Source organism: Crocuta crocuta, unplaced genomic scaffold, assembly GCF_008692635.1.
Source record: "Crocuta crocuta isolate KB4526 unplaced genomic scaffold, BGI_CrCroc_1.0 scaffold39, whole genome shotgun sequence".
In the NCBI taxonomy this organism is placed as follows: Eukaryota; Metazoa; Chordata; class Mammalia; order Carnivora; family Hyaenidae; genus Crocuta; species Crocuta crocuta.
In genome coordinates, this window is record NW_027533334.1 from 2,621,747 (window position 1) to 2,643,756 (window position 22,010).

Genomic DNA, 22,010 nt, shown 5'->3' on the forward strand with positions numbered 1-22,010 from the left:
CCTGCTTAAGATTCTTTCCCCCGTCTTCTCTCTCTCTCTGACCCTCTCCCTGACTCATGCTCGAGCTCTCTCTCTCTAAAATAAAATTTTAAAAAGAAAAAAGACTCCACTAAAAAAATAATAAAATAAAGTATCTAAAATAAAGAAACCTTTGAAATCATTCACCTGGACAGTTTCAGAAAGGATGTCGCAACTGCCCTGGCATATCGTCTTATTTTCCTAGGGTGGTGTCTTATTTGAATAGCTGGCAGGAGTTTCATTACATGTATAATTAATCCTTTCACCTTTACATAAGCAGCCTTTTGACAATAATTGCATAATGTTCTTGGATTTCTTGTTTCTGGCTTGATGGCCAAATCTGGAACTTGAAATTACTGAGGCTTTCTAATTTTTAATCATTTTGACATGTGTGTAATCTGAGAGCTGAGGAAATTTGCAACGATATCTTCCATTCCACCATTGAAAGCGCCATCCCTGAGGTCACATGGGACCGCCTCATCTTCAGACTCAAAACATATCTTCCCAGCCTCTGACCCCGTGACTGTTGAAAGTGTCAACCAGCTTCCACAAAGAGTGGAAAGTCTAGAAGAGGGGACTTGAGGCATGGGCGGTTTCAGAAGCTCCAATCATGTGAGAACCCAGCCTTTCTCCATTTCTCCTTCATGTCCTCTGCGTTGGCTCTGTTCACAGAGGACTGTTTCCCTGTGTTGTCCACACAGCTCCCAGAAGCCTGTTGTTTGTACCCTTCCATGTTCAAGTGCAGCAGGAAGGAATAAGGTCCCCATCTGCTCCACCTAACAAAAGTCTTGCAATCTGCTGTCACTGGGCCCAGTCAGTTGGCTTGGGACACGCGCCCATCCCATCACTGTGAGGACTCCTTCTGGGTGAAGGATGTACCACAAAGAAACTCCAGTCCTGTTAGCAGAATAAGGACAAGAACAGATGCTGGAAGAGGAGATGTCTACCATGCTCTCCAACACTTCTACGGCATTCGATCCTGCTGCCCTTCTTGAAATTCTGTATTGCTGTCTTCCCTGACACAGTGCTTTCCCACCCCCCTTCTGACTGTCCCTCCTCTGTTTTCTCTCTCTCCTCCTCCCCTGTAGGGTGCAGCGTGTCCAAGGTTGTCTAGCTCTATCAGACTCAACTTGCCATCCCTCATTCTGTGCCTTTACACACTCTGTTCCCACGGACTAGAATGCCATTCCTCTTCCCACCTCTCATCTCTTTATTTCCGAGCCCTCTATATCCTGTTCAATACCTCTTTGAGAATCTTCTAGATCTAATTGTCTTCAACACAGAAGTCCACTCTCCCTTTCATCCAAATTCTTTATTCTCTCTCAAAGGTAGAATTTTCTCCTTTATATATTTTGTCACCTATTGAAATACCTGTCTGCGTCACCATTGGCTCTTGGCTTCTTGAGGGCAAGGATGTTATTTATCCTTATCATTTACCCTCCCATCTAATCCCTTCCATGGTCAATCCTGACGAAGCCAGTATTTGTTAAATAAGTTTCTATGGTATTTCCCATTCTATTGAGGTGCATTCACATCCATCACCATATCGGCTTCTCAANCCTTAACCGAAGACTTCTACACCAGTTTTGTGAGAAATCGGAGTGAAGATCCGGATCTTTAGACTTACATTACCTGCTATTTTCCAAGAAAAACTTGCTGGTATGTATTGCATCCTTAAAATCTGGAGACTCCTTGATACCAAACCGCTTTAGTTTCAAATAGATTAAATATTTCATTACGAACTTTCACTCCGTGTCTGCCAATTACTGGGATTGTGTGATGATTTGTTCCTCATACAAAATATTTTTAAAAGGAAATCCAGATGGACTAGTTCTTTCTGGCGTGGGTATTTTCATTGTTGCTGCAGGTGGGGTGTGTGTGTGTGTGTGTGTGTGTGTGTGTGTGTGTNCCCGCCGGCCTGCGGGTCCTCGACGCCGCCGGCAAGCTGGTCCTGCCCGGAGGCATCGACACGCACACGCACATGCAGTTCCCCTTCATGGGCGCGCGGTCCGTGGACGACTTCTACCAGGGCACCAAGGTACCCGCGCCGCCGCGCCCCGCACCCCGCGGGCCTCCCCCGGCTGCCCCGGGCCTCCCCTCCCCAAGACGCCGCCCGCGGGCCGGAGCGAGCCATGTAGCAGCGACCGAGCGGCTGTAGGGCAGGGGTGCGCGCTCCCCTCTTCTAGGCGCCCCTTCTCGCTGCCAGCCGCCCGGCTTTGGCCAAGCCACGCGTCCTCTACTCCTCGCTTTGCTTAATTGGACAAGTTCAAGTCAGCCTATCCTCTCGCCCCGCGTTTCTCTGCACTCCATACTCCCCAACACCGCCCCGCTCCGCTCTCCCCGTTGTCACTGGTGTTCTAAGTCTTCCATACTATCTATAGAATCTTTGTTTTCTCGGCACTCCCAGCCGTTTTACCCCACCTTCCATCCCCATCCAAAACCATAGGAAAAAATCCCTCCACCTAGTAGTTACTGCCGGACTCCAAGTTGGCCGCGCGGGCTGGGTAGGCGATGACAGGTCTGGGCAGGCTGGTAGCCCACTTCTTTGCCCCCACCCTCCAGTAGAAAAGACACAGCCCGGACAAGAATTTGTTTGGTTGGTTTTTTAATGTTAACTGATGTATTTTGAGAGAGCAGGGAAAGGGTGGAGAGGAAGGGAGAGAGAGAATCCCAAGCAGGCTCTGCACTGTCAGCACAGAGCATGAGGCGGGGCTTGAACTGAGGACCTGTGAGATCATGACTTGAGCTAGAATCAGGAGTCAGACCTTCACCGACTTGAGGCCCCCCGGAGGCCCCTGACAAGAATTTGGAAGAGAAATATTCCAGGAATAGTCTCCCAGCACTGGCGCCCAGGCAACCTGGCCCCATCTCTTCTTACCTGGCTTGCCCAGGAGACAAAGCATATGGGCTTCCTTCTTGATGCTTGAGCACCTGGGGCTTAGCTGATGGTGGAGGAGCATCAGATCACCAAGCCCAGCGGGGAGAGGCTTGGGTTTCTCTAGAAAGAAAGGCCTAGAAGCTCTGCTCAATGAAGAGAACCTTGACCGTTTTTCCAAAACTCCTGAAAACGAGATCTGGAGATGAACCAGGCTGCTTTACAGCTGCATTAAAGTCAAAACCCCACTCAGCATTTTGGTTAAAGCCAAGCCCACATGCTCCTTGAGGCTTGCATCTTGGGGTGAAAGTACTGATATCCTTAAGGTCTAAACTCATGTGTGAAACAAGTCAGACTGTTAGTCTAGATATTAATTGTATAGGCTCTCAAAGTAGTTTGAACCATAGTTCGTGTACCTTACTGACTTCTTTCTAATAGTTTTATTCTCACACACACTCCGTCCACATTTCTCAGTCAGCTACAATTGACCAGAATGTTTAATTTTTTTAGTGTTTTTTTATTTATTTAGATAGAGACTGAGTGCAAGCTGGAAAGGGGCAGAGAGAGAGGGAGACACAGAATCCGAAGCAGGCTCCAGGCTTTGACCTGTCAGCACAGAGCCTCATGTGGGGCTTGAACTCACAGACCACAAGATCATGACCTGAGCCACAGACGCTTAATCGACTAAGCCACCCAGGCGCCCCTTGACCAGAATATTTAATAGTAAAAAGAACAATCTGATCCTGAGAGAAGGGTCTGGGCAGACTGCTCACATCAGTGTTTGGAAAGCTTACTCTTCATTACTGATTATTAACCTTTATCATCGGGGCAGTGGTCAAAGTCTTTTGAGGGACATATCATTTCTGTTGGGAAAGAGTCAACATTCATTTTGTCCTTTACTTAAAAAGTAAACTTTTCTAAAATTTAATGAACTGATTTTTTATACTTTATGTGAGTTTTTCATATATGAAAGCAATATATGATTGTGCAAAATTGGAGAAAAAATATTAGGAAAGTAGAAAGACAAAATTGCCCATAATCTCTAACTCCATGACAACTCCCATTTCGGTGCATTGCTTGCGTGCTTTCTAATATGCTGGATTTTACATAACTGAGATGGTGTTGTGCATGTGTGTCTGGGTGTGTGTGTGCATGCCTGCACATGCAATTTGGTAGCCTGTTGTTTTTGGTTACAGTACACACACTTTCTGTTACCCGGGGCTCATCGTTAACAAAGTGCTTTGCTAATGGCAGGGCGTTTCGTTGACACCCCCGTTTGCCAGGTGCAGAGCTCACCAGGTGCAAAGCCGCTCTTTCTGGCCATGGGTTGCCAGGGCCACTACTGTCACTTCCCCTCATCATCTCCCTTTTTCTCAGCGAGGCTCTAGAACGAGAAGCAGCCAGGATGCGGGGTTGGAATGCTGTGGAGGAGGAACATTCCTTCGCTTTCTCAAGATCGTCTGTGTAGGCCCCAAGGGCCCGGAAGGTGGTTGTTAGTCTTCTATTTGTCGGTTCTTTGGCCATTCAGGGATTCCTGGCATGGAGAGATTTGCAATTCTATTGTGAGAAGGAAGGTCTTTGAAGCATATTGTGTATTATAGTCACCAACATCTGAAAGGACTTATCTACCAGCTGATACTCTAGGCATCTCTGTGTTTAAAGGCTGTCAAACTATGAAACAAACCCAAGTTCTTCATGACTTTAGGATCTTAATTAAACACAAAGCAATATGGTCAGAGATGTTAAGGTCAAAGATTTAGTAAAGGCCGACTTCATGTTGAACATGAAAACAGTCCTCACAAAGACACTAAGGTACAGAAGTCTGCTTCAAAATCTGTTGGATCCCAGGGGATCACCTCTCCTGCCTCCCAAAGTAGAGGCGACTCCAGATGTACCAGACTCCAGGTACACAGGAGCATTAAAGTATTGGCCTGAGGGGCGCCTGGGTGGCTCAGTTGATTAAGTGGCCGACTTCGGCTCAAGTCATGATCTCATGGTCTGTGAGTTCGAGCCCCCGTCAGGCTCTGTGCTGACAGCTCAGAGCTGGAGCCCGTTTCAGATTCTGTGTTTGCCTTTCTCTCTGCTCCTCCCCCACCCAAGCTCTGTCTCTCTCTGTCTCAAAAATAAATAAACGTTAAAAAGTTAAGAAAAAAAAAAGCATTGGCCTGAGTTCTAGAAGGACAACATCATGGAGTCACTTTGCCCTCTTTTATAGTCTTCGATAATTCCCAAGGCAGTGTTGGTGGCGTTTCTGGTTTGGGGAAATAGGGGCAAAGACATCTTTTGTAGATGTTGATTGTGCTGAATACTACACTTGAAAAAATCTTATTAATACCATTATACAACATTTATTTTGTCAAGCGCCCCCTCTGTGCTGGCACTGGGCTAAGCTGTCCATCATCTTCCAACAACCTCAGGTGCCACTCTTTCCTTTTGCAGCAGAGAAAAGTGAAACTGAAGTCACTTGCCTAAGGTCACACACCAGTCAGTGACCAAGTGGCTCTTCAAATTCCTTACTGTCTTCCATTGCTAGAGCTCTCACCTATGAGGCTATCTTTCTGTCTGAAACTATTGGGAAATCGTGTGATGTTTAGATTTGTCCATGTGGCAGGTGTTGGGATGAACACGCTGGATAAGTTGCATGCCGAGGTCAGATGGCTTTTCTCCAAAACAGAGCAGAGGCATCCTTACGAAATACAGGGGCTCTTCACCTTCTCAAAGCTGGAGGCAGTTACGGTTATCAAAATAAATACACATTTCAGGAGTCAGGTTTGTGAGGCATTTCTACATGCATTTATGGCCACGTCATCTCTAAGGGTACAGAAATGGCTCCCTTGCATACAGAAAGCTATAAAGTAGAAATGATGTATTACGCCATCAGGAGATGGGCCCCAAACGTAAGACCAATTGCTCTTTGCCTTCTGCAAGCACCAGGCTGATCATTTATAATATCTGACACATAGAAGGGATACTGTTCATGGTATTCTATTTATTGATCACCAGATTGTGATGGGGCCCAATTTAAAAAATGAATATAGGTCAACCAAAGGTTACGTATTTTGTAAGTCTAATTTATGGCAGAAGTTGGGTTTAAAGCCTATAATTGATTTACTTAATTACAGGTAAAAGCTTTCTATCTGATGTAACTAATAGAAATAATTTTCTGCTTTAAAGAAATCATATTTCATTTTGTTGGAATGTACTAGGTGTACAGTGGTCCTCCAGTAATTCAATATCCATGAGGAAAAACAATGGGGTTTTTTACGCAAATGGATATTATGAATTAGGTACAGTTGAAGGAATTATTACTGTGCTTTTACTATATCCTGTGATAAGAGAGTAAATTGCAAAAGCTTGGCCAGGTTTCAGATAGATAGATGATTGATAGATAGATAGATAGATAGATAGATATAGATAGATAGATAGATAGATAGATAGAGAGATAGATAGAGATATTCACACATATCTGCAGCTTGGAGTAGATGGACTCACATTAAAAATCTAGCAGCATCTGTAGCTGGTGAAGGATCTTTTTTTTTTTTAAATTGGGAAAACATGCAGGACTCTTTTTATTTTTTATAGGACAAAAAGTCTTCAAAACTGTCAAGCAAGGAAATCATACTTTGCTCTGGGACTTCTTGGTAAATTGCCATCAAGGTGATTGCTTATCATAAAGCCATGGAAGGTGTGTGATTAAGCACGCGCGTGTGGTATATGTAGAGAATTTTTTCACGTTGTAGAATTGCACTTCAGAAAACTTGGTCACAAGTCGGATCCCTTTCTCTGTTGCTTGCAGGAGCTCCAGGCTGGGCTTCGGAAGCTATGTGGGCTGACAGTGTCACCTTGGGCAAGTCACTTCTTCTCTCAGAGCTGTTAACATTTCCTTATCTGTATAAGGATTCCTTGGTTAGAAGAACAACCTCAATTAAAAAAAAGTGTTGAAAGTAATGAGAACAATATATATTATTCATCATCCAGCCCTAGGAACATGCTGAAGCATTATAGTTGCTCAATATATACTGCTTGAATAACTGCTTTTTGAAAGAGAAAAGGAAAATATAGCTGAGCGTAAAGAAAAATAATATTTAAATCACCTATAATGTTTAACACTTTGCTTCCTGTATTTTCATGCTTTTCTTTTGGGGTGCCTATGAACACTTTTCCTGCTACTAAAGTTTGTGTGCTCTTTGGAGATAGCCTCGTTCGTTACACATTTCCCCCGGAACCGTAACTGTCACTGGAGTATGTGATTTCCGGGGCCCTGGTGTCCTCACCAAGGCTGAGCCTCCCAGCTTTCTCCCTGATCTTGGTGTCTCTGTGCATCAGGCTTCTACTTCTGCCTATCTGAGGATGTCACAACGTGGATGTCACACAAGCACTTTGAACTCAGCTTGTTCCAGACCAAAATCATCCTTCCTTCCAAGTGCCTGACACCCTTTTCATCCTGTTTTCACAGACTGTTAAGAGCTCCCCTTTCTTATTTTCTCATTGGTCGACATTTTGGCGGTTTCTGGGTTCTTGTTTTCTGGGTGTTTTGTTTTGCTTGTGTAACAATGTTGGGATGTAAATTATCTTACAGATTCTTGATAATTGACTTAGAAATCACCCTTCGGAGTGAAATGACTGGACCAAAGAGTCTTGGATCGATCTTACAGGAGTTTAATACATATATCCAGATCAGTTCATGCTCTCATGAGCAATGCATTACAATTGTCATTTCACTGAATCCTAGTTAATTGTAGCTACTGCCTTAAACAAAAAATCAATGCCAATTTAATAGGAAAAATATAGAATTTTTACTGTTTTTAAATGAGCTTTTCTTTCATTGCTGCTGAAGCTGAGCTTTGAATGCTCTTGTGCTAGGAGCTTGTGTGCTCCAGCTCTGAGTCTATATTCTATGATTTTCTTCAGCAGCTCTTTACTCATTACAAAGTTCATCTTTGCACTAATCTGAGGAAGAAAAACATTCTCAAAGATTAATTGGAAACCACTTGATGCTAAATAGGGCCCCATTAAGGGTGTTGTGTGTTAGGAATTCTTTCACTGAACTTTACAGAATTTGGACTTGCCTTCTTTCAGTTTTTATACTTCTTCATGCTTTTCAGTTCCCTGTGTGTTTCTTCCTTATTTGCCTGGGTCGGGTTTTTTTTTTTTTTTTATGTTTATTTATTTTTGAGAGAGAGAGAGGGAGAAAGAGAGAGAGAGAGAGGCAGAGAGAGGCAGAGAGAGGGGGAGGGGCAGACAGAGAGGGAGACACAGAATCCAAAGCAGGCTCCAGGCTCTGAGCTGTCAGCTCAGAGCCCGACGTGGGGCTTGAAGTCACAGACTGTAAGATCATGACCTGAGCTGACATCAGACAGGCGCCCCTGCCTGGGTGTTTTTAATGTCCAGCAGAAATAGTGTATAAATCAAGGTTTCCATGATGTTACTGTCAGGAAGGAAATGTTTTCCTATATCCTCTTAGGTTTTGTTACTGTGGCGTGCAAATTAACTGACAAAAGAGAGATTAAAAAGAAGAAAGACAGATCTTTAAAACTCCAGGTATATGTAAGTTCACAGAAAAATGTGACCTAAGAGGTGGTTAGAATTTGGGGTTTATATACTGCCTTAAAAGGGGAGAGGAAGAGAGAGGGCATGTATGGGAAAATAAATGACTTCTTAATAAGAAAAGAAGGGAGTAGAGAGGTCACTGATGGGGAAACAAATGACTTTTAGGAGAAACAGATGAGCTCTTAATAAGTGGAAGATGTGGTTTACGACAAGGTCTATTGACATGCGGTGCAGGTTTCTAGTCTCAGGTGTTAAGAGTCAATCTTCCCTGGTGGTGAAACTTCCTTGGAGGGGATTTATTACAGTTGAATTTTGGGAGGCTTTGCTTTTAGGCAGATAAGGGAATTTACACACACACACACGCAGACACACGCAGACACACACACCTATTCTTGAATACCTTTAGCTCAAAATGATTTTTATGCCACAGTGGCATACTCTGGACCCCGTCACCACAGTTTAATATGGAATGATCCTAAACTAAGGAGTTTTCAAGTTGATGGTTAGGCTTTATTATTTCAGTCAACAAATATTTCTTGGAGGGGCACCTGGGTGGCACAGTCGGTTAGGCAGCCAACTTCGGCTCAGGTCATGATCTCAGGGTTCATGGGTTTGAGCCCCGCGTCCGGCTCTGTGCTGACAGCTAGCTCAGAGCCTGCAGCCTGTTTCAGATTCTGTGTCTCCCTCTCTCTTTGACCAACCCCTGCTCACACTGTCTCTCTCTCTCTCTCTCTCTCTCTCAGAAATAAATAAAACATTAAAAATTTTAAAAATAAAAAACAAATATTAGTGGAAACCCACTAAGTGGCAAGCATTGGGGTTGGAGTCTTAGAGATGAAAACCATGCTCTCTGTTCCCAATGGTAGACAGACTAGAGGTATATGGGACTCTAATGTATGTTGCTCTTCATAATAAATTATAGACAGTAGACTTAGGGCTTGTGGGCTTAACTTTGATGATTGTGACTTTTTTTTGAGTGAATGCTTAAGGGCTGGGATTTTCCCTTTCACAAGGTCACCAGTCTTAATGGCTTGCTGCATCCACGCTGTTTCTGAGCAAGTTATTTAGCTGATAAGAGAGCAGCTGCCCGGAGTCTACTGCTGGCTTCCACTCTGTGCTCCTCCTGTCATATGTCAAGGAACACATTGAGGGAGGAAACCTCAATTCTTCAGTTATGTTTCACTGCATCTAACAGAGAAATCGTTCTAGTGATACTCATGAATTCCTGAACCCTGAGGATCAGTTCACACATAAAAACAAAGACCTTAGTTTAAAGTCAAACAAAATGTAATCTTTTTGATAAAATAAGAAATCATTTCGGACACCTGGGTGGCACATTCGGTTAAGCATCCCTCTCTTAATTTCAGCTTAGGTCATGATCTCATTGCTCAGTCGTGAAATTGAGCCCTACATTGGGTTCTATGCTGATGATGCAGAGCTTGCTTGGGATTCTCTCTCTCTCCCTCTCTCTCTGTCCCTTCCCCTTCAAGGAAGTTTCACCACATCTCCCACTTATTTTTTGAAGAGCTCATCTGTTTCTCTCTGCCCTTGTGAGTGCTCTGTCAAGAAAGAAAGAAAGAAAGAAAGAAAGAGAGAGAGAGAGAAAGAAAGAAAGAGGGAAAGAAAAGAAAGAAAGAAGAAATCATTTGAGGCAAATATAGATTCTAATCTGTTAGTTAACACTGATTAGGTGATGAGCTTTGGACAAAACTGAACATTGAGCTTTCATATGCGTTCAGTCTACATTCCACATTCACATTTTCATAGAAAGATCCAGGAAACCCCATGTCCAGGGCTAGCAATATTTTTAAGAAATGAAATGTTACATTAACATGCAAATTACACTGCTTTCCCATTTTGCTATTGGAAAAGTGAATCATCATAATTATTCCATCTCACAGTTATTGGAGGAAATTTCATTGATCCTTCCCTTCTTTTCTCCTGTTAAAGAACAAAAATTCAGCTGAGGAAATTTGAAGACCTAATTGGCTTTATTAAGCGATTCATAAATCAGGCAGCATCCCATCTGTTAGATAGAAAGCAGCTCCAGGTAGTTTACAAAACAGAAGGTTTTTATAGGAAGGAGAGTGGAGAGGGAAGTTATTTAGCGAAAGAAAAGAGAGGATTGTTTCCTGAAAGCTCACTCTCTCTTAGAGGGAAGGGCAGAGGGTCTTATCCTAAAGAATACCTCATCTTACTGTGGGGGACAGAGAGCGCCCAGATGACAGACTATACCTCATTGGTGCCAACCAGGAAATTCCTGACCACATTTCTGAGGCAGGCTGAGATTGCAATTAGGTTAGGTTTTCAGCCCTGGTTTGGTGACTTGGCCTGGCTAGTGTAAGTTACTCCCTCTTGGGCCTCTGGTTTTCTTTTGAACACTCCTTTAAACTTTTAAAGAATACTTGTGTGCCAGGCACTTGTAATGGGCACAGAACATACAGAGACGAAAGTACATCCATCCAGTCAGGATCTCTGAGGGATGGGATAGACTTCCCTAGATGATGCTGGTGTGCACCCAGGGTTAGGTAGGAGTCACTGGACCAAGTGGGGTAGGGGTTGGGGAGGGCTCTAAGCTCTCCAAGGAGAGGGAGGAACAGTGTCATTGGAAGGGGGCTGATGGGTTGGAAGGGAGGTGACTCAATAGCAAACAGAGGAATCAGCTAACGTTTCAACCTTATGGGATGTGTCACAATTGTCTTTTCTCCATCCTAAGAGCAAAGGGAAACCAGTATAAGATTGGAAGTGGCGAGCATGGCTGGGGACAAGGTGACAGTGAAGAGACTACTGCTCTAGTCCAGTCGGAGGATGTAGGTGGCACTGGGCAGTGGAGGTATAGACTCAAGAAGTAAAGAGATTCATGGGGCCATGTGGAGGCAGCCTGCGGGGACTGAGGAAGAGCTGGGCTTGCCCATGGCTTGGCTCCGGCAATGTTGAGAAGAAGAGAGAAGAATGTCAAGGGTGACTCTTCAGCCTGGTTTGCACAGCTGGATGGATGACAGTGTGGCTAATATTTCAGACTCGAGGACGCCAGGAGCCGTACGTGGAGCGGCAGTGCGGAGGACATCTTGACAAAGCCAAATGGGCTTCTGGAATCGGAACATAAATTAGGATCCTGAAGTTAGTTTTCATACATCTTGGTGACTATACAAAAGCTGAGAATTCAGCCCAGGGTTTTCTCCCTAAGGCTCAAATGCCCTCTTCAATCTCCTTCTGCTTTACTTGGGGCGATTAAGAAGGTTCTACGATTGATTTTCATAAGACAAAGTCGTTGGGTCCAGGATGAGCTTAGAAATGAAAATTTGGTGACACCACCAAAAGGAAGACCATGCTCGGGGTGCCTTCAATGGTGATTTACAACCTAAAGCATTCTTGAATAGAATCATGTGTTATATAATATCGTAACCTTGCAGTTGGGGGTTATCTCAATTTATGTTCTATCACATTTGCACCTGATACAGCACATGCTCTCCGCAGCCCCCCCACCCCCCCGAAGAAGGCTTTAGATAAATTGGAAGGTTTTCAAGAGAGAACAGCGAAAGTAATTAGGAGCTGAAAGAATTGATTTACGAGCCAAGATTAGATAAGGAAAATACATTTTGTTTGGCTATCTGACAAATAAAAGTGGCGTGAAGTCAGTCAGCAGCAAAAACAAAGGAAGCAATTCAGGTTCACACAGAAATATGAGAGAAATTTTCACCCTGTACAGGTTCTCCCCTCCCCTGCCTAAACTCTCTTCATTCCTCAGATGTTAGGTAAACCCTGAAGGACTTCTGTGACATGAACATAGAAGCATCCGATGGTAAAGACAGTTAAACAGATACTGCAGATGCTTGAAGCAGGCTGGGGATGTGGTGTTCTACACTTGATCTTAGCCGAAAGGCCAAGAAGTGATGGGGGGCTGTGATGTTCTGAGGGCTCTGTTTGTTGAATCAAGGACATCATTCCAGGGGCACCAGGTCTGTGAAGGGGAAGGTCTGTGTGGGGCCCTTCCTTGCCAATCTTCTAGGGACGCGTTATTTCAACAGTGATTGTCACAGTGACAAACATCAAGTGAGCTAAATACAACTGTGTTTCATTTGTGAATTTCCAATTCACAGTTTGATGGGCGTCGTTTTGTTTCATAAGGCTTTTGGTTTCTTAAGTGTTTGATTCGTTTTATCAACCCATGCTTTTCTCAAAGTAATGATTCACTGATGACCATAGCAACTGGCTGGGAATCAGATCCCTCTCAATGGAAGAGTGGCTCAGGTGAGGCATAGGCAGAAGCCCGGAGTAGGCTGAGTGAAGTCCTACGTTCCTCCGTGTTACCTTGGAGAATCATTCGACATCTCTGAGCCTTGATATCCTCAACTGTAAAGTAAGAAAAACAACTCCGACCTCTCCAGACTGTAGCAAGGCTTAATTAAATGAGATAATGTGTATAATAAGATGCTTAACCCAGGCCTGGCCATTCACAAGTCCCTCTTTGAACAGGCAAATACCAGGGCGTCTGGGTGGCTCAGTCGGTTGAGGCTCAGACGATTGATTGCAGCTCTGGTCATGATCCCAGGGTTGTGGGATTGAGCCCCATTATGGATTCAGTGCTTAGTGTGGAGCCTGCTTAAGATTCTCTCCCTTTCTCTCTCTGCTCCTCTCCCCTGCTCTTTCTCTCTCTCTCTCAACAAAATAAATAAATAAAAATGAAGAGGCAAATAGCTTCTAGGAGGAGCACATCTCCTTTACCTCTACTTGGGATTATAAATCCTCACTTCTGTCACACACACATGGGTCCCCAGATCCAGTGGTAGAAGCAAGGCTTAATTAAATGAGCTAATGTGTATAATAAGACAGGTCTTGAAATAACATTCAAGGGTTTGAGATAACTTTGGGCAGTGGAAGGAGCATGGGTAACCAGAGAGACCAAGAGGTGAGGGGGTAAAAGAAGTTCAGTCGGTTGAGGGTCTGACTTGGCTTAGGTCATGACCTCGCAGTTCATGAGTTCGAGCCCCGCATCAGGCTTGCTGCTATTAGCATATTTTGGATCCTTTGTCCCCCTCTCTCTTTCTGCCCCTCCCCTGCTTGCACTCTTTCTCTAAAAAATAAACAAAACATTATTTAAAAAAAAAAAAAAAAGAGGTTCAGAGGAGGCTGTGATGCAGACCGTGGCTTGCAGCCGTTTGCCATGGTCCAGGGTGGCATGGGGATCCCCGTGGCAAGTGGCTCATGCCCCCCGGTGCTTTGGTGACAGGCAGATTTTGTTGTCCATACATCTGCCCACACCCTTTCCCATTCACTAGAGCTTCTCAAAATTCGTTCCCATTTTGGGGGAAGGAGAGGGAGGAAGGGTGTGCAGGAGAAACAGAACCAGAAGGAACAAAGGAGAGGTAAAGGCCCTTCTGGGTTCCCTTTCCTGCTCCTGGATAATGAGGGGGGCGGGGCAGCTGTGAGGAATCCTGACTGGGGCGCTTTCAGACTGTAGCCCCAGGAGCTTCTATCTGCTGCTGTTGTAGAAAATGGTCCCTTGACCATCATGTCTACAGTCTGGCAAGAAGACCGTCCACAGCCTCTGCATAAGAGCATGTGCCTGTATTGCCATCATCTGTCCGTAAAGCCTTTTCTTCTTATAAAGCTCGTGTTCTATTATAGAAAAGTTAGCAAATGTTAATTAAACGTAAAATTTAACCAGAGGGAAATTAAAGCGACCTGCAGTCCTGCCCACCCAGAAACAGCCATTGCAAATCATCATCTTGGCTTGGTACTGTTGTTTTGCGCTAAGTTTTGGAATGTTCCGGAGCATGCATTGTGACTTTATATTATCCCGTGTCACTTCTCTCTCCTGGAGTCATTTCGGCCAGCCTCAGGCCCCCCTGGCATCGCCTCCACGGTGACTGCCACAACCTTCCCTGCCCCCGGCGTCAGGTCTGTTTCCCTCTGTGTGCAAGTCCACAAAGTCCACATGTGCCCAAGCACCTCACACGCAGGGTGGTGCTCACCACACTCAGGGTCGCTCTCCACGCCAGAGCGGCCTCCCTCCTGTGTCTCCTCATCGGCCACCACGGCCGTCCCTGTCAGGATCAGCTCATGCTCTCCCTTCACCCCTGCTGATCTTGTGTTGGAACCAACGCTTTGCTACGACCCTAGTCCAGGTCTTCATTCTGCCCCTTACCACCTGCTGGGCGCTGGCCCTTCCTCAGAGCATCCCCCGTGCCGTCCGCTGGTCCTCAAAGCTCAGGCCCTGTCCCCTGACCGCCTGCCTCCAGTCCGGCCTCGGTCAGGTTATTCAGTAGTGCCATGTTGGGTTCCCTCCAGCCTAAGATGGGGCTGATAATATTCCCTGCCGCAGATCCGGGGAGAGGATTACAACGGTTAGAGCGTCGGGAACATCAGTAGTTTCCGGCACATAAGAAGTGAGCCCTGCAAGTTAGATATTATTATCACCTGAGTGTCCCGATGCTAATTTAAATCCATGCCTCCTCTGGCCTCTGTTTCTCCTTCCCTCTTCGGAATTCCCAGTAGTCTTCTCCTTGGACCTCTTCTAAGGAGCTTAGCAATTTCTACCTCCCCTTCGCAATTTCTAGACTACCATTTATTGTAGGAGTATACTTTCTACCTGGCATCACAAACTATTTTTTTTTACAATTATTTATTGTGATTTCCATCTCCCTTCCAGTGTGTACACACCCAAGGGGAGAGCCTTGGTCTGATTATTTGTGGGCCCTCCCACCCCTCTCATTCCACAGCTTACATGGGGTAGACTTTTCTTTCTTTCTTTCTTTCTTTCTTTCTTTCTTTCTTTCTTTCTTTCTTTCTTTCTTTCTTTCTTTCTTTTTCTTTCTTTCTTTCTTTCTTTTATAAGAATTTCATTAAGACAAAATTCACATGTAATACAATTCAGCCATTTAAAGTATACAGGTCAGTGGTTTCTAGTATATTCCTGGAATTGTGCAAGCATCACCACAATCAGTGTTAGAACATTTTTATCAGCCCAAAAAGAAGCCCCGTGCCCGTTAGCTGGCACCTCAACCCAACCCCTCCAGCCCAAGGCAACCGCTGTTCTACTTCCTGCCTCTCCTGGAATTTCATACGAGTGGAATCCTACAGTATGTGATCTTCTGGGACTGGCTTCTCTCACTTGGCTTCCTGTTTTCAGGGTCCATCCGCATTGCAGCAGGTGTCAGTGTTGCCTTTTTATGGCTGAATAATATTTCATAGCGTTCACGTGCTGCGTTATGCTATCCACTCATCCGTTATGGACACTTGGGTGGTTTCCGGTTTGGGGCTATTATGAACACCGCTGCCTTGACTGTTTGTGAGCAGGGTTCTGTGTGGACATGTTTTTATTTCTCTCGGATAGATGCCTAGGATTAGAATTGCTGGCTCACATAGTAACTCTGTGTTGAACCTTCTGAAAAACTGTCAAACTGCTTTCCAAGGTGGCTGCACCATTTATTTTATTTCCACCAGCACTGCGTCTAGTTTGCCTACATCCTGAATGTGGAAGACTTTTAATATGGAAAGAATGGAAAAGATCGTGCTTTAAGCTTGCTTTGATAGTTCAGTAGGTGCTAAAAAAGTACTTTCTTCTAACACTTGAATTAACAGCACTTTCCGTTAGAAAGACACCCTTCATCCTCAAGGGATATCCGCATCGCACTGAAGGCTAGAAGACTAATCTGCATTCAAATGAAAATACAGAGCTTGAGGATTTTTTTCCCCTGGTATTGTCGTTCCACTCCACCGGTAGGGATTTCTTCAGAAATGCAAATATATATTGTTTGCCAAGAGTAAGGCAACATTATCTAAAGGTAGAGACAAAGTCTAGGATCCTGTACAAAAAGTGAGATTTTTGAGAACAAAAAGAATTGGAGTGGGGCCGAGTGACTGAGGAAAAATAAAAATCTACTGAAGCAAGAGGAGAGCTAGCAAACCAGGGGGGGCACGGGATCACTCCGCGTGTCTGGGCGGCTTTGCAGGGAGGCCGATGGGGGTGCAGTGGGCGGGACGTGGAGGAGGGGCTCCTGGTTTCTCAGGTGGCAGCTGAGTGTTGCACCTGAGCGCTGTGCCCCGGAGCGAGCGGTGAGTGAGCCTCCTGGTCAGTGCTTTTAACCACTGCACGAGCGTACTTCGCTGCTACCTTTGTTTTCTCCTGCCACCTTGTTGGACCCCAACAGTTCAAAGCATTCTAACCACCTTGTGATTTTAGTGTAAGCAAAATCAATTTCAGTAGTGCATCAAAGACACTTGATTAAGCAACTTACTTTTAAATGGAGTCATAAGCTAATGTCATGTAATGTAACGTGCCCAGGGAAACAGGAGTCGAGGCAGACCACGTGGGGCCTTGCAGACCGTGTTAAGAAGACTCAACTGCAGTCCGGAGGCGGTGAAAAGCATTGAGTTTTAACCTTTGGAGTCAAGGGGTCACATTTGTGCCGTGGAATGTGGTTCTGGAGTTTGCGGCAAGGAGTTTGTGTCATAGGGAGTAGGAACGGGACTGGAAATATCAAGGTCAAGCTGAAGGAGAAGAGGCTGGACCAGGACCAGCGGGGCGGATTGGAAGGCCCAGCTGGGGGCTAAGGAAAGCCGATGGGTCACCAGCTGGTCGTGGGAATGAAGGCGAAGCGGGTGCCCCGCGAGTCTCCCAGGATTCCGCGTGGAGCACAAGGCAGTTGGAGACAGAGTTCACCAACCCTGCTGCTAACGGAATGGGATCTCACACTGATGAATCCTGTTTTCTTGAGAAGAAAAGTTTCGAGTCTTCTCCGTTTTCCATTTCAGTTTTCCCCTGCAGTCCTCACTCTGTTTTCGTTTGGGCCACGGCCATTTTCTTCTCGCCAGACATGTCATTCTTTTTTCAAGAAGCAAGTCCAGCAATTTTAGCCCTTCAAACGTTAATTTATGGAAAGTCTATTCACGTCCCCTGGGTCTTTTAAACAGGCAGCCACGTGTAATTTCCTGGACCCACCAGCCTTGCCCAAGTGCTTGCAAATGCACAGCGTTCGAGGAGATAAATGACTCGGCTAGAAAATCGATGCTAACTGTTGAAACCCTCTTGTGATTCCAGGCTGCCCTGGCGGGAGGCACCACCATGATCATTGATTTTGCCATTCCTCAGAAGGGCGGTTCCCTCATCAAGGCCTTCGAGACCTGGCGAAGCTGGGCTGATCCCAAAGTCTGCTGTGACTACAGCCTTCACGTGGCAGTGACGTGGTGGAGTGACCAGGTGAACCACCGAGGGGTCCATTTTGTCCATGTAGTCCCCGAGTCCTTGCTCCGTATGAGATCAAGAAACTGGTAGTGTCAGGGGTGTCTGGGTGGCTCAGTTCGTTAAGCATCAGACTCTGGATTCAGGCTCAGGTCATGATCTCACAGTGGTGAGATCGAGCCCTATGTCAGGTTCCACGCTCACAGTGCAGAGTCTGCTTGGGTTCTCTCTCTCCTCTCTCTTTGCCCCTCTCCCTGTGCATGCATGTGCATGTATGTGAACACACACACACTCTCTCAAAATATATAAACAAACATTTAAAAAAAGGAAAAAAAGAAACAGGGGCTCCTGGGTGGCTAAGACGGTTAAGTGTCTGACTCTTGATTTTGCCTCTAGACAAGATCTCACATTTCTTGCCTTCAAGTCCCAAGTCGGTCTCTGTGCTGACAGTGTGGAGCCTGCTTGGGATTCTCTCTCTCTCCCTGTCCCTCCCCTGCTCTTTCTCTCTCTCTCAAAAAATAAGCTACATTTTTTAATTAAAAAAAAAGAAACAAATGTCAAAATATGAGAAATTGGTGATGTTGGTTGCTTTCTGGGTGACTGGAAGTCAGAATTTGAGGGAGGACTTTTCCTTGCATATTCTTTTTACCTTTTGAACTGGGAATCCTATGAAGTATCATCAGTTTGAAAAACTGAAAAAAATGTTTAAAGCATATAAAGATGATAAGGTAAATCCTTTATACCCATTCACCATAGCCTTTCATAATACGTAATCCATGAATTGTAACATTTTTAACTGTAATTTTTAAAAGTATTGAACTTTTCAATTTTAACACCTCCAAGCTCCTTAGGCAGTATTTTCCCAGAGACTAGAACTTCAACCAGAAATGTTTAATATTAGAGGAAAACCAAAGAAGGGACAGACCAGGAAGCTTTCAATGGTCATCTCCCAGCTGTCTTCTAACCCAGTGCCTGCCTGCTCTCTTCAGTCCACGTCAACACCAGGTCAGATCACTTCACAGCAGAGCTAAAGCCAATCCTCCCTTTCTGCTAATCATTTAGGCCATGGCAGAAACGACAACATAAAGATACAAAAGATAGTTTTGAGAGATTTGAAAATATGCTTATTCCTCCTCATTAAAAACATGTATCTGTTCTTTGGAAGATATTTTTACTTGAATTTCAATTGCCAACATGTTTTTCCATATTGGACCTAATTCAGAAATCCTTTTACCAGAAAGGACTCAGGAAGGTTACTTTATTTGAAGTCACCGTGTAACTTATGTCCCCACTTCCCCCTAAAAGTTGGGCTTCAGGCACCAAATTAATATAAAACTAGTAATCAATCTTTAACAGATAGCTCAGCAAACATAATAGCAAGGTTTATAGTCCACAGCAAAAGTTAATTTTTCTCCATGAACACCATTCTAAGTGATGAATCTAACCTCTTTTGTGCTATTAGGGTCTTCTTGCTTTCCTCCTTTCTCCCTTCCTTCCTCTTCCTCTCCTTCTTTCCTTCCCCTCACTCTTATGTTTTAAAACATTTTATTTTCTTTTTTTCAATGTTTATTTATTTTTGAGAGAGAGAGAGAGAGAGAGAGAGAGAGATCATGCATGAGCGGGGGATAATAAGAGAGGGAGACAAAGAATCCCAAGTGGGCTCTGAGATGTCAGTACAGAGACCGACTCGGGGCTTGAATCCATGAACTGTGAGACCGTGAGCTGAACCAAAGTCAGACGCTCAACCGACTGAGCCACCCAGGTGCCCCCCTCACTCTCACAATATAAGATAGAGCCCCAGCGAGGATGTTTGCCCTTATCAGTGTTTCTCACACTTTAATATGCAGATGGTTACCTGGGGAAATTGTCTAACTACAGGTTATGTTCTGTAAACATTCTTTGCTGGGACAAAGAACCACACACTGAGTGGCTTAGAAATTCCCTGTCTCAGCCTTCTGGAGACCAGAAGCCTGAGCTCAAGGTGTTGGAGGGTGGTTGCTTCCTTCTGGGGGCTATGAGGGAGAACCTGGCGCACGACTCTCCCTGGCTTCTCACGCTTCGCTGGTAACCTCGGGTGCTCCTTGACTTGCAGAAGCAGCACCCCAATGTCACGTGCCATTCTCCCTGTGTGCACATCTGTGTTCAGATTTCCCCTTCTTATGAAGACACCAACCATACTGAAATAGGGCCCACCCAAATGACCCCATCTTACTGATTAGATTGGCAATGCCCCTGTTTCCAATGAAGGTCACCTTTTGAGGTACCGGGGGTTAGGACTTCAACAACATATGAATTTTAAGGGGGTGCACAAGTCGGCCCGTAGCAGTGGGGCCGGGGCAGGCCTGAGAATCTGCATTTCCAGCACACTGCCGGCCAAGGCCAGTGTGGCTGGTTTACGTACATTTTTGGACTAGCAAGTCCTAAGGTGCCATGCCTGCATATGCTAACGATGTTTAAAGCATTTTTTTCCTGACCATTAAAATAATAGACTCATGGTAAAAAATTTGAAACTCTAGAAATGAAACAAAAATGAGGCATTCTATTTCATGTTCTGTCCCTTGCTGTTGTTCCTTAATGTATTTAGAGCTCATTCCATCACTTCAGTGATGACCAGCTCAACATTTCAGTGTTATTTGCATTTCTTCATGGGGCTGAAATTCTAGTGGAAGCCGTTAACCAGTAAATAGATAGTATGCTGGGCGATAAAGCACCAGAGAGAAAAGGAAGTAAATAGCAATATAAGTAAGTAATTTAACATGTAATAGAGTCATTTATAAAGTTCGCTGATTCAATAGGAAAAATTGCATTATTTTATTTTGCACTTTCTAATCGACAGAAAGGTTAACACTTTTTCATGTGTTTTAGTCATTCGTATTTACTGTTTGAATTGTTGGTAACATTTTTTACCTGGAATGTTAGAGCTTTCCTTCTTTAGTTGATAGATGACAACTGAGAAAAATAATCCTATGCCTAAAACATGTTTTGGGGTGTGTGTGTGTGTGTGTGTGTGTATACCTATAGAAATTCAAACGATTTTGGGTCAAATCCCCCAATTTTTTTCAAGTTACTAGTTTTTATTGAGATTTGAATTGGACCTTCACGGCAGTTACTAAGCTTGTTTTGATCTTGTCTTTTACCTTTGGCACACCCAAAGGCTCCTGAGGTTCCTCTCTCTCCTGAGGTTTCCAGAGTCTCTCACCTGCTAGCAGCTGACGGTGACTCAGTCCATGTCCACCTGCTCATGTGAGAGCCCATCCTGTGGCTTTCAGATCCGAGCCCACAGCCTTACCTTACATTAGCTGTCATTCCTCCTGGAGACCTGACTGCTTCTGTTACTGCCAAGTGGCTTTGTTCTCATTTTCTCAAATAATTTCCTCCCATCAGGAGATAGATGCTGAGAATTTTATATACAAGTAAAGACATGCAGTACTTTGGGAAAACTATGAACTCTCTCGTGATTTAAGAATATCATACCAGTAACACTTCATCAGATGAAGTGAGGTCTCACCTTGGGGGTGGGGAGGATCAAGGCCTTAACTGCATTTTGTCCCCCTGGAATTAGAATGTTGTGCTTATTTTACTTAATTCTCTTCTGAATGCAACATTTTGAATGTGGAAGAGAATGTTGGAATTATTATTTAAATTAAAGCATGGCATTAGTTTGCTGGCTGTTGTTCCCTTTTAGGTTAAAGAAGAAATGAAAATCCTTACCCAAGACAAAGGTGTGAACTCTTTCAAGATGTTTATGGCCTATAAAGACCTGTACATGGTGAGAGACCAGGAGCTGTATGCCGCCTTCTCTCAGTGCAAGGAACTTGGAGCAATTGCTCAGGTCCATGCGGAAAATGGAGACCTGATTGCAGAGGTAAGCATTGGCATCCCAGAGCTTCGCCACAAATGAAACGGCCACAACGTAAGATAAATCAAATGGACCCAAGTAGGTCAACTCATACTATGCCTGGGAAGAATGGAAATCCAGAAACTAATGTCCTGTGGCTTGGAAACCCTTGACTCAGTTTATTTAAGTCCATGCTCTGACTTTTAGTCAGGTGCTATATGCACTGGAATGAAAATTTCCCTTTTTCAAATCAGCTATCAGACCTCAAACATGTTTCTCAAATATTTTTCCGTGTGTGTGCTAGCACTTTCTTCCCTTTTTTTTTTTTTAAGTAGCTCTTCCTGCTGGTTCAGAATGCCCAAGTGTGGACCTCAGTGGGATCTGATGACTTAAGCAGTGTGTTAAGTGCTGTTCAAAGCCCCACTCTTCAGAAACTGGGTATTAAATTGTGCTCTGGAGGAATCTAGATGGTATTTATTTCTTCTGTGAGTTCCATTACTAATGCCCGAAGGTACATCATCTGTAGGACTTACCCTTTATGTTAG

At 44.5% G+C, this 22,010-nt stretch overlaps 1 protein-coding gene across 1 annotated transcript in view; it reads left to right on the forward strand.

The window, feature by feature from the left end:
- DPYS (dihydropyrimidinase) overlaps positions 1–22,010 on the forward strand; it is a 93,836-nt gene that overhangs the window by 11,163 nt on the left and 60,663 nt on the right. The window contains exons 3-5 of the mRNA XM_077748222.1: positions 1,886–2,056; positions 17,487–17,645; positions 21,313–21,492. Coding sequence (XP_077604348.1) covers positions 1,886–2,056; positions 17,487–17,645; positions 21,313–21,492 — 510 coding nt within the window. The remainder of the gene's footprint in view (positions 1–1,885; positions 2,057–17,486; positions 17,646–21,312; positions 21,493–22,010) is intronic.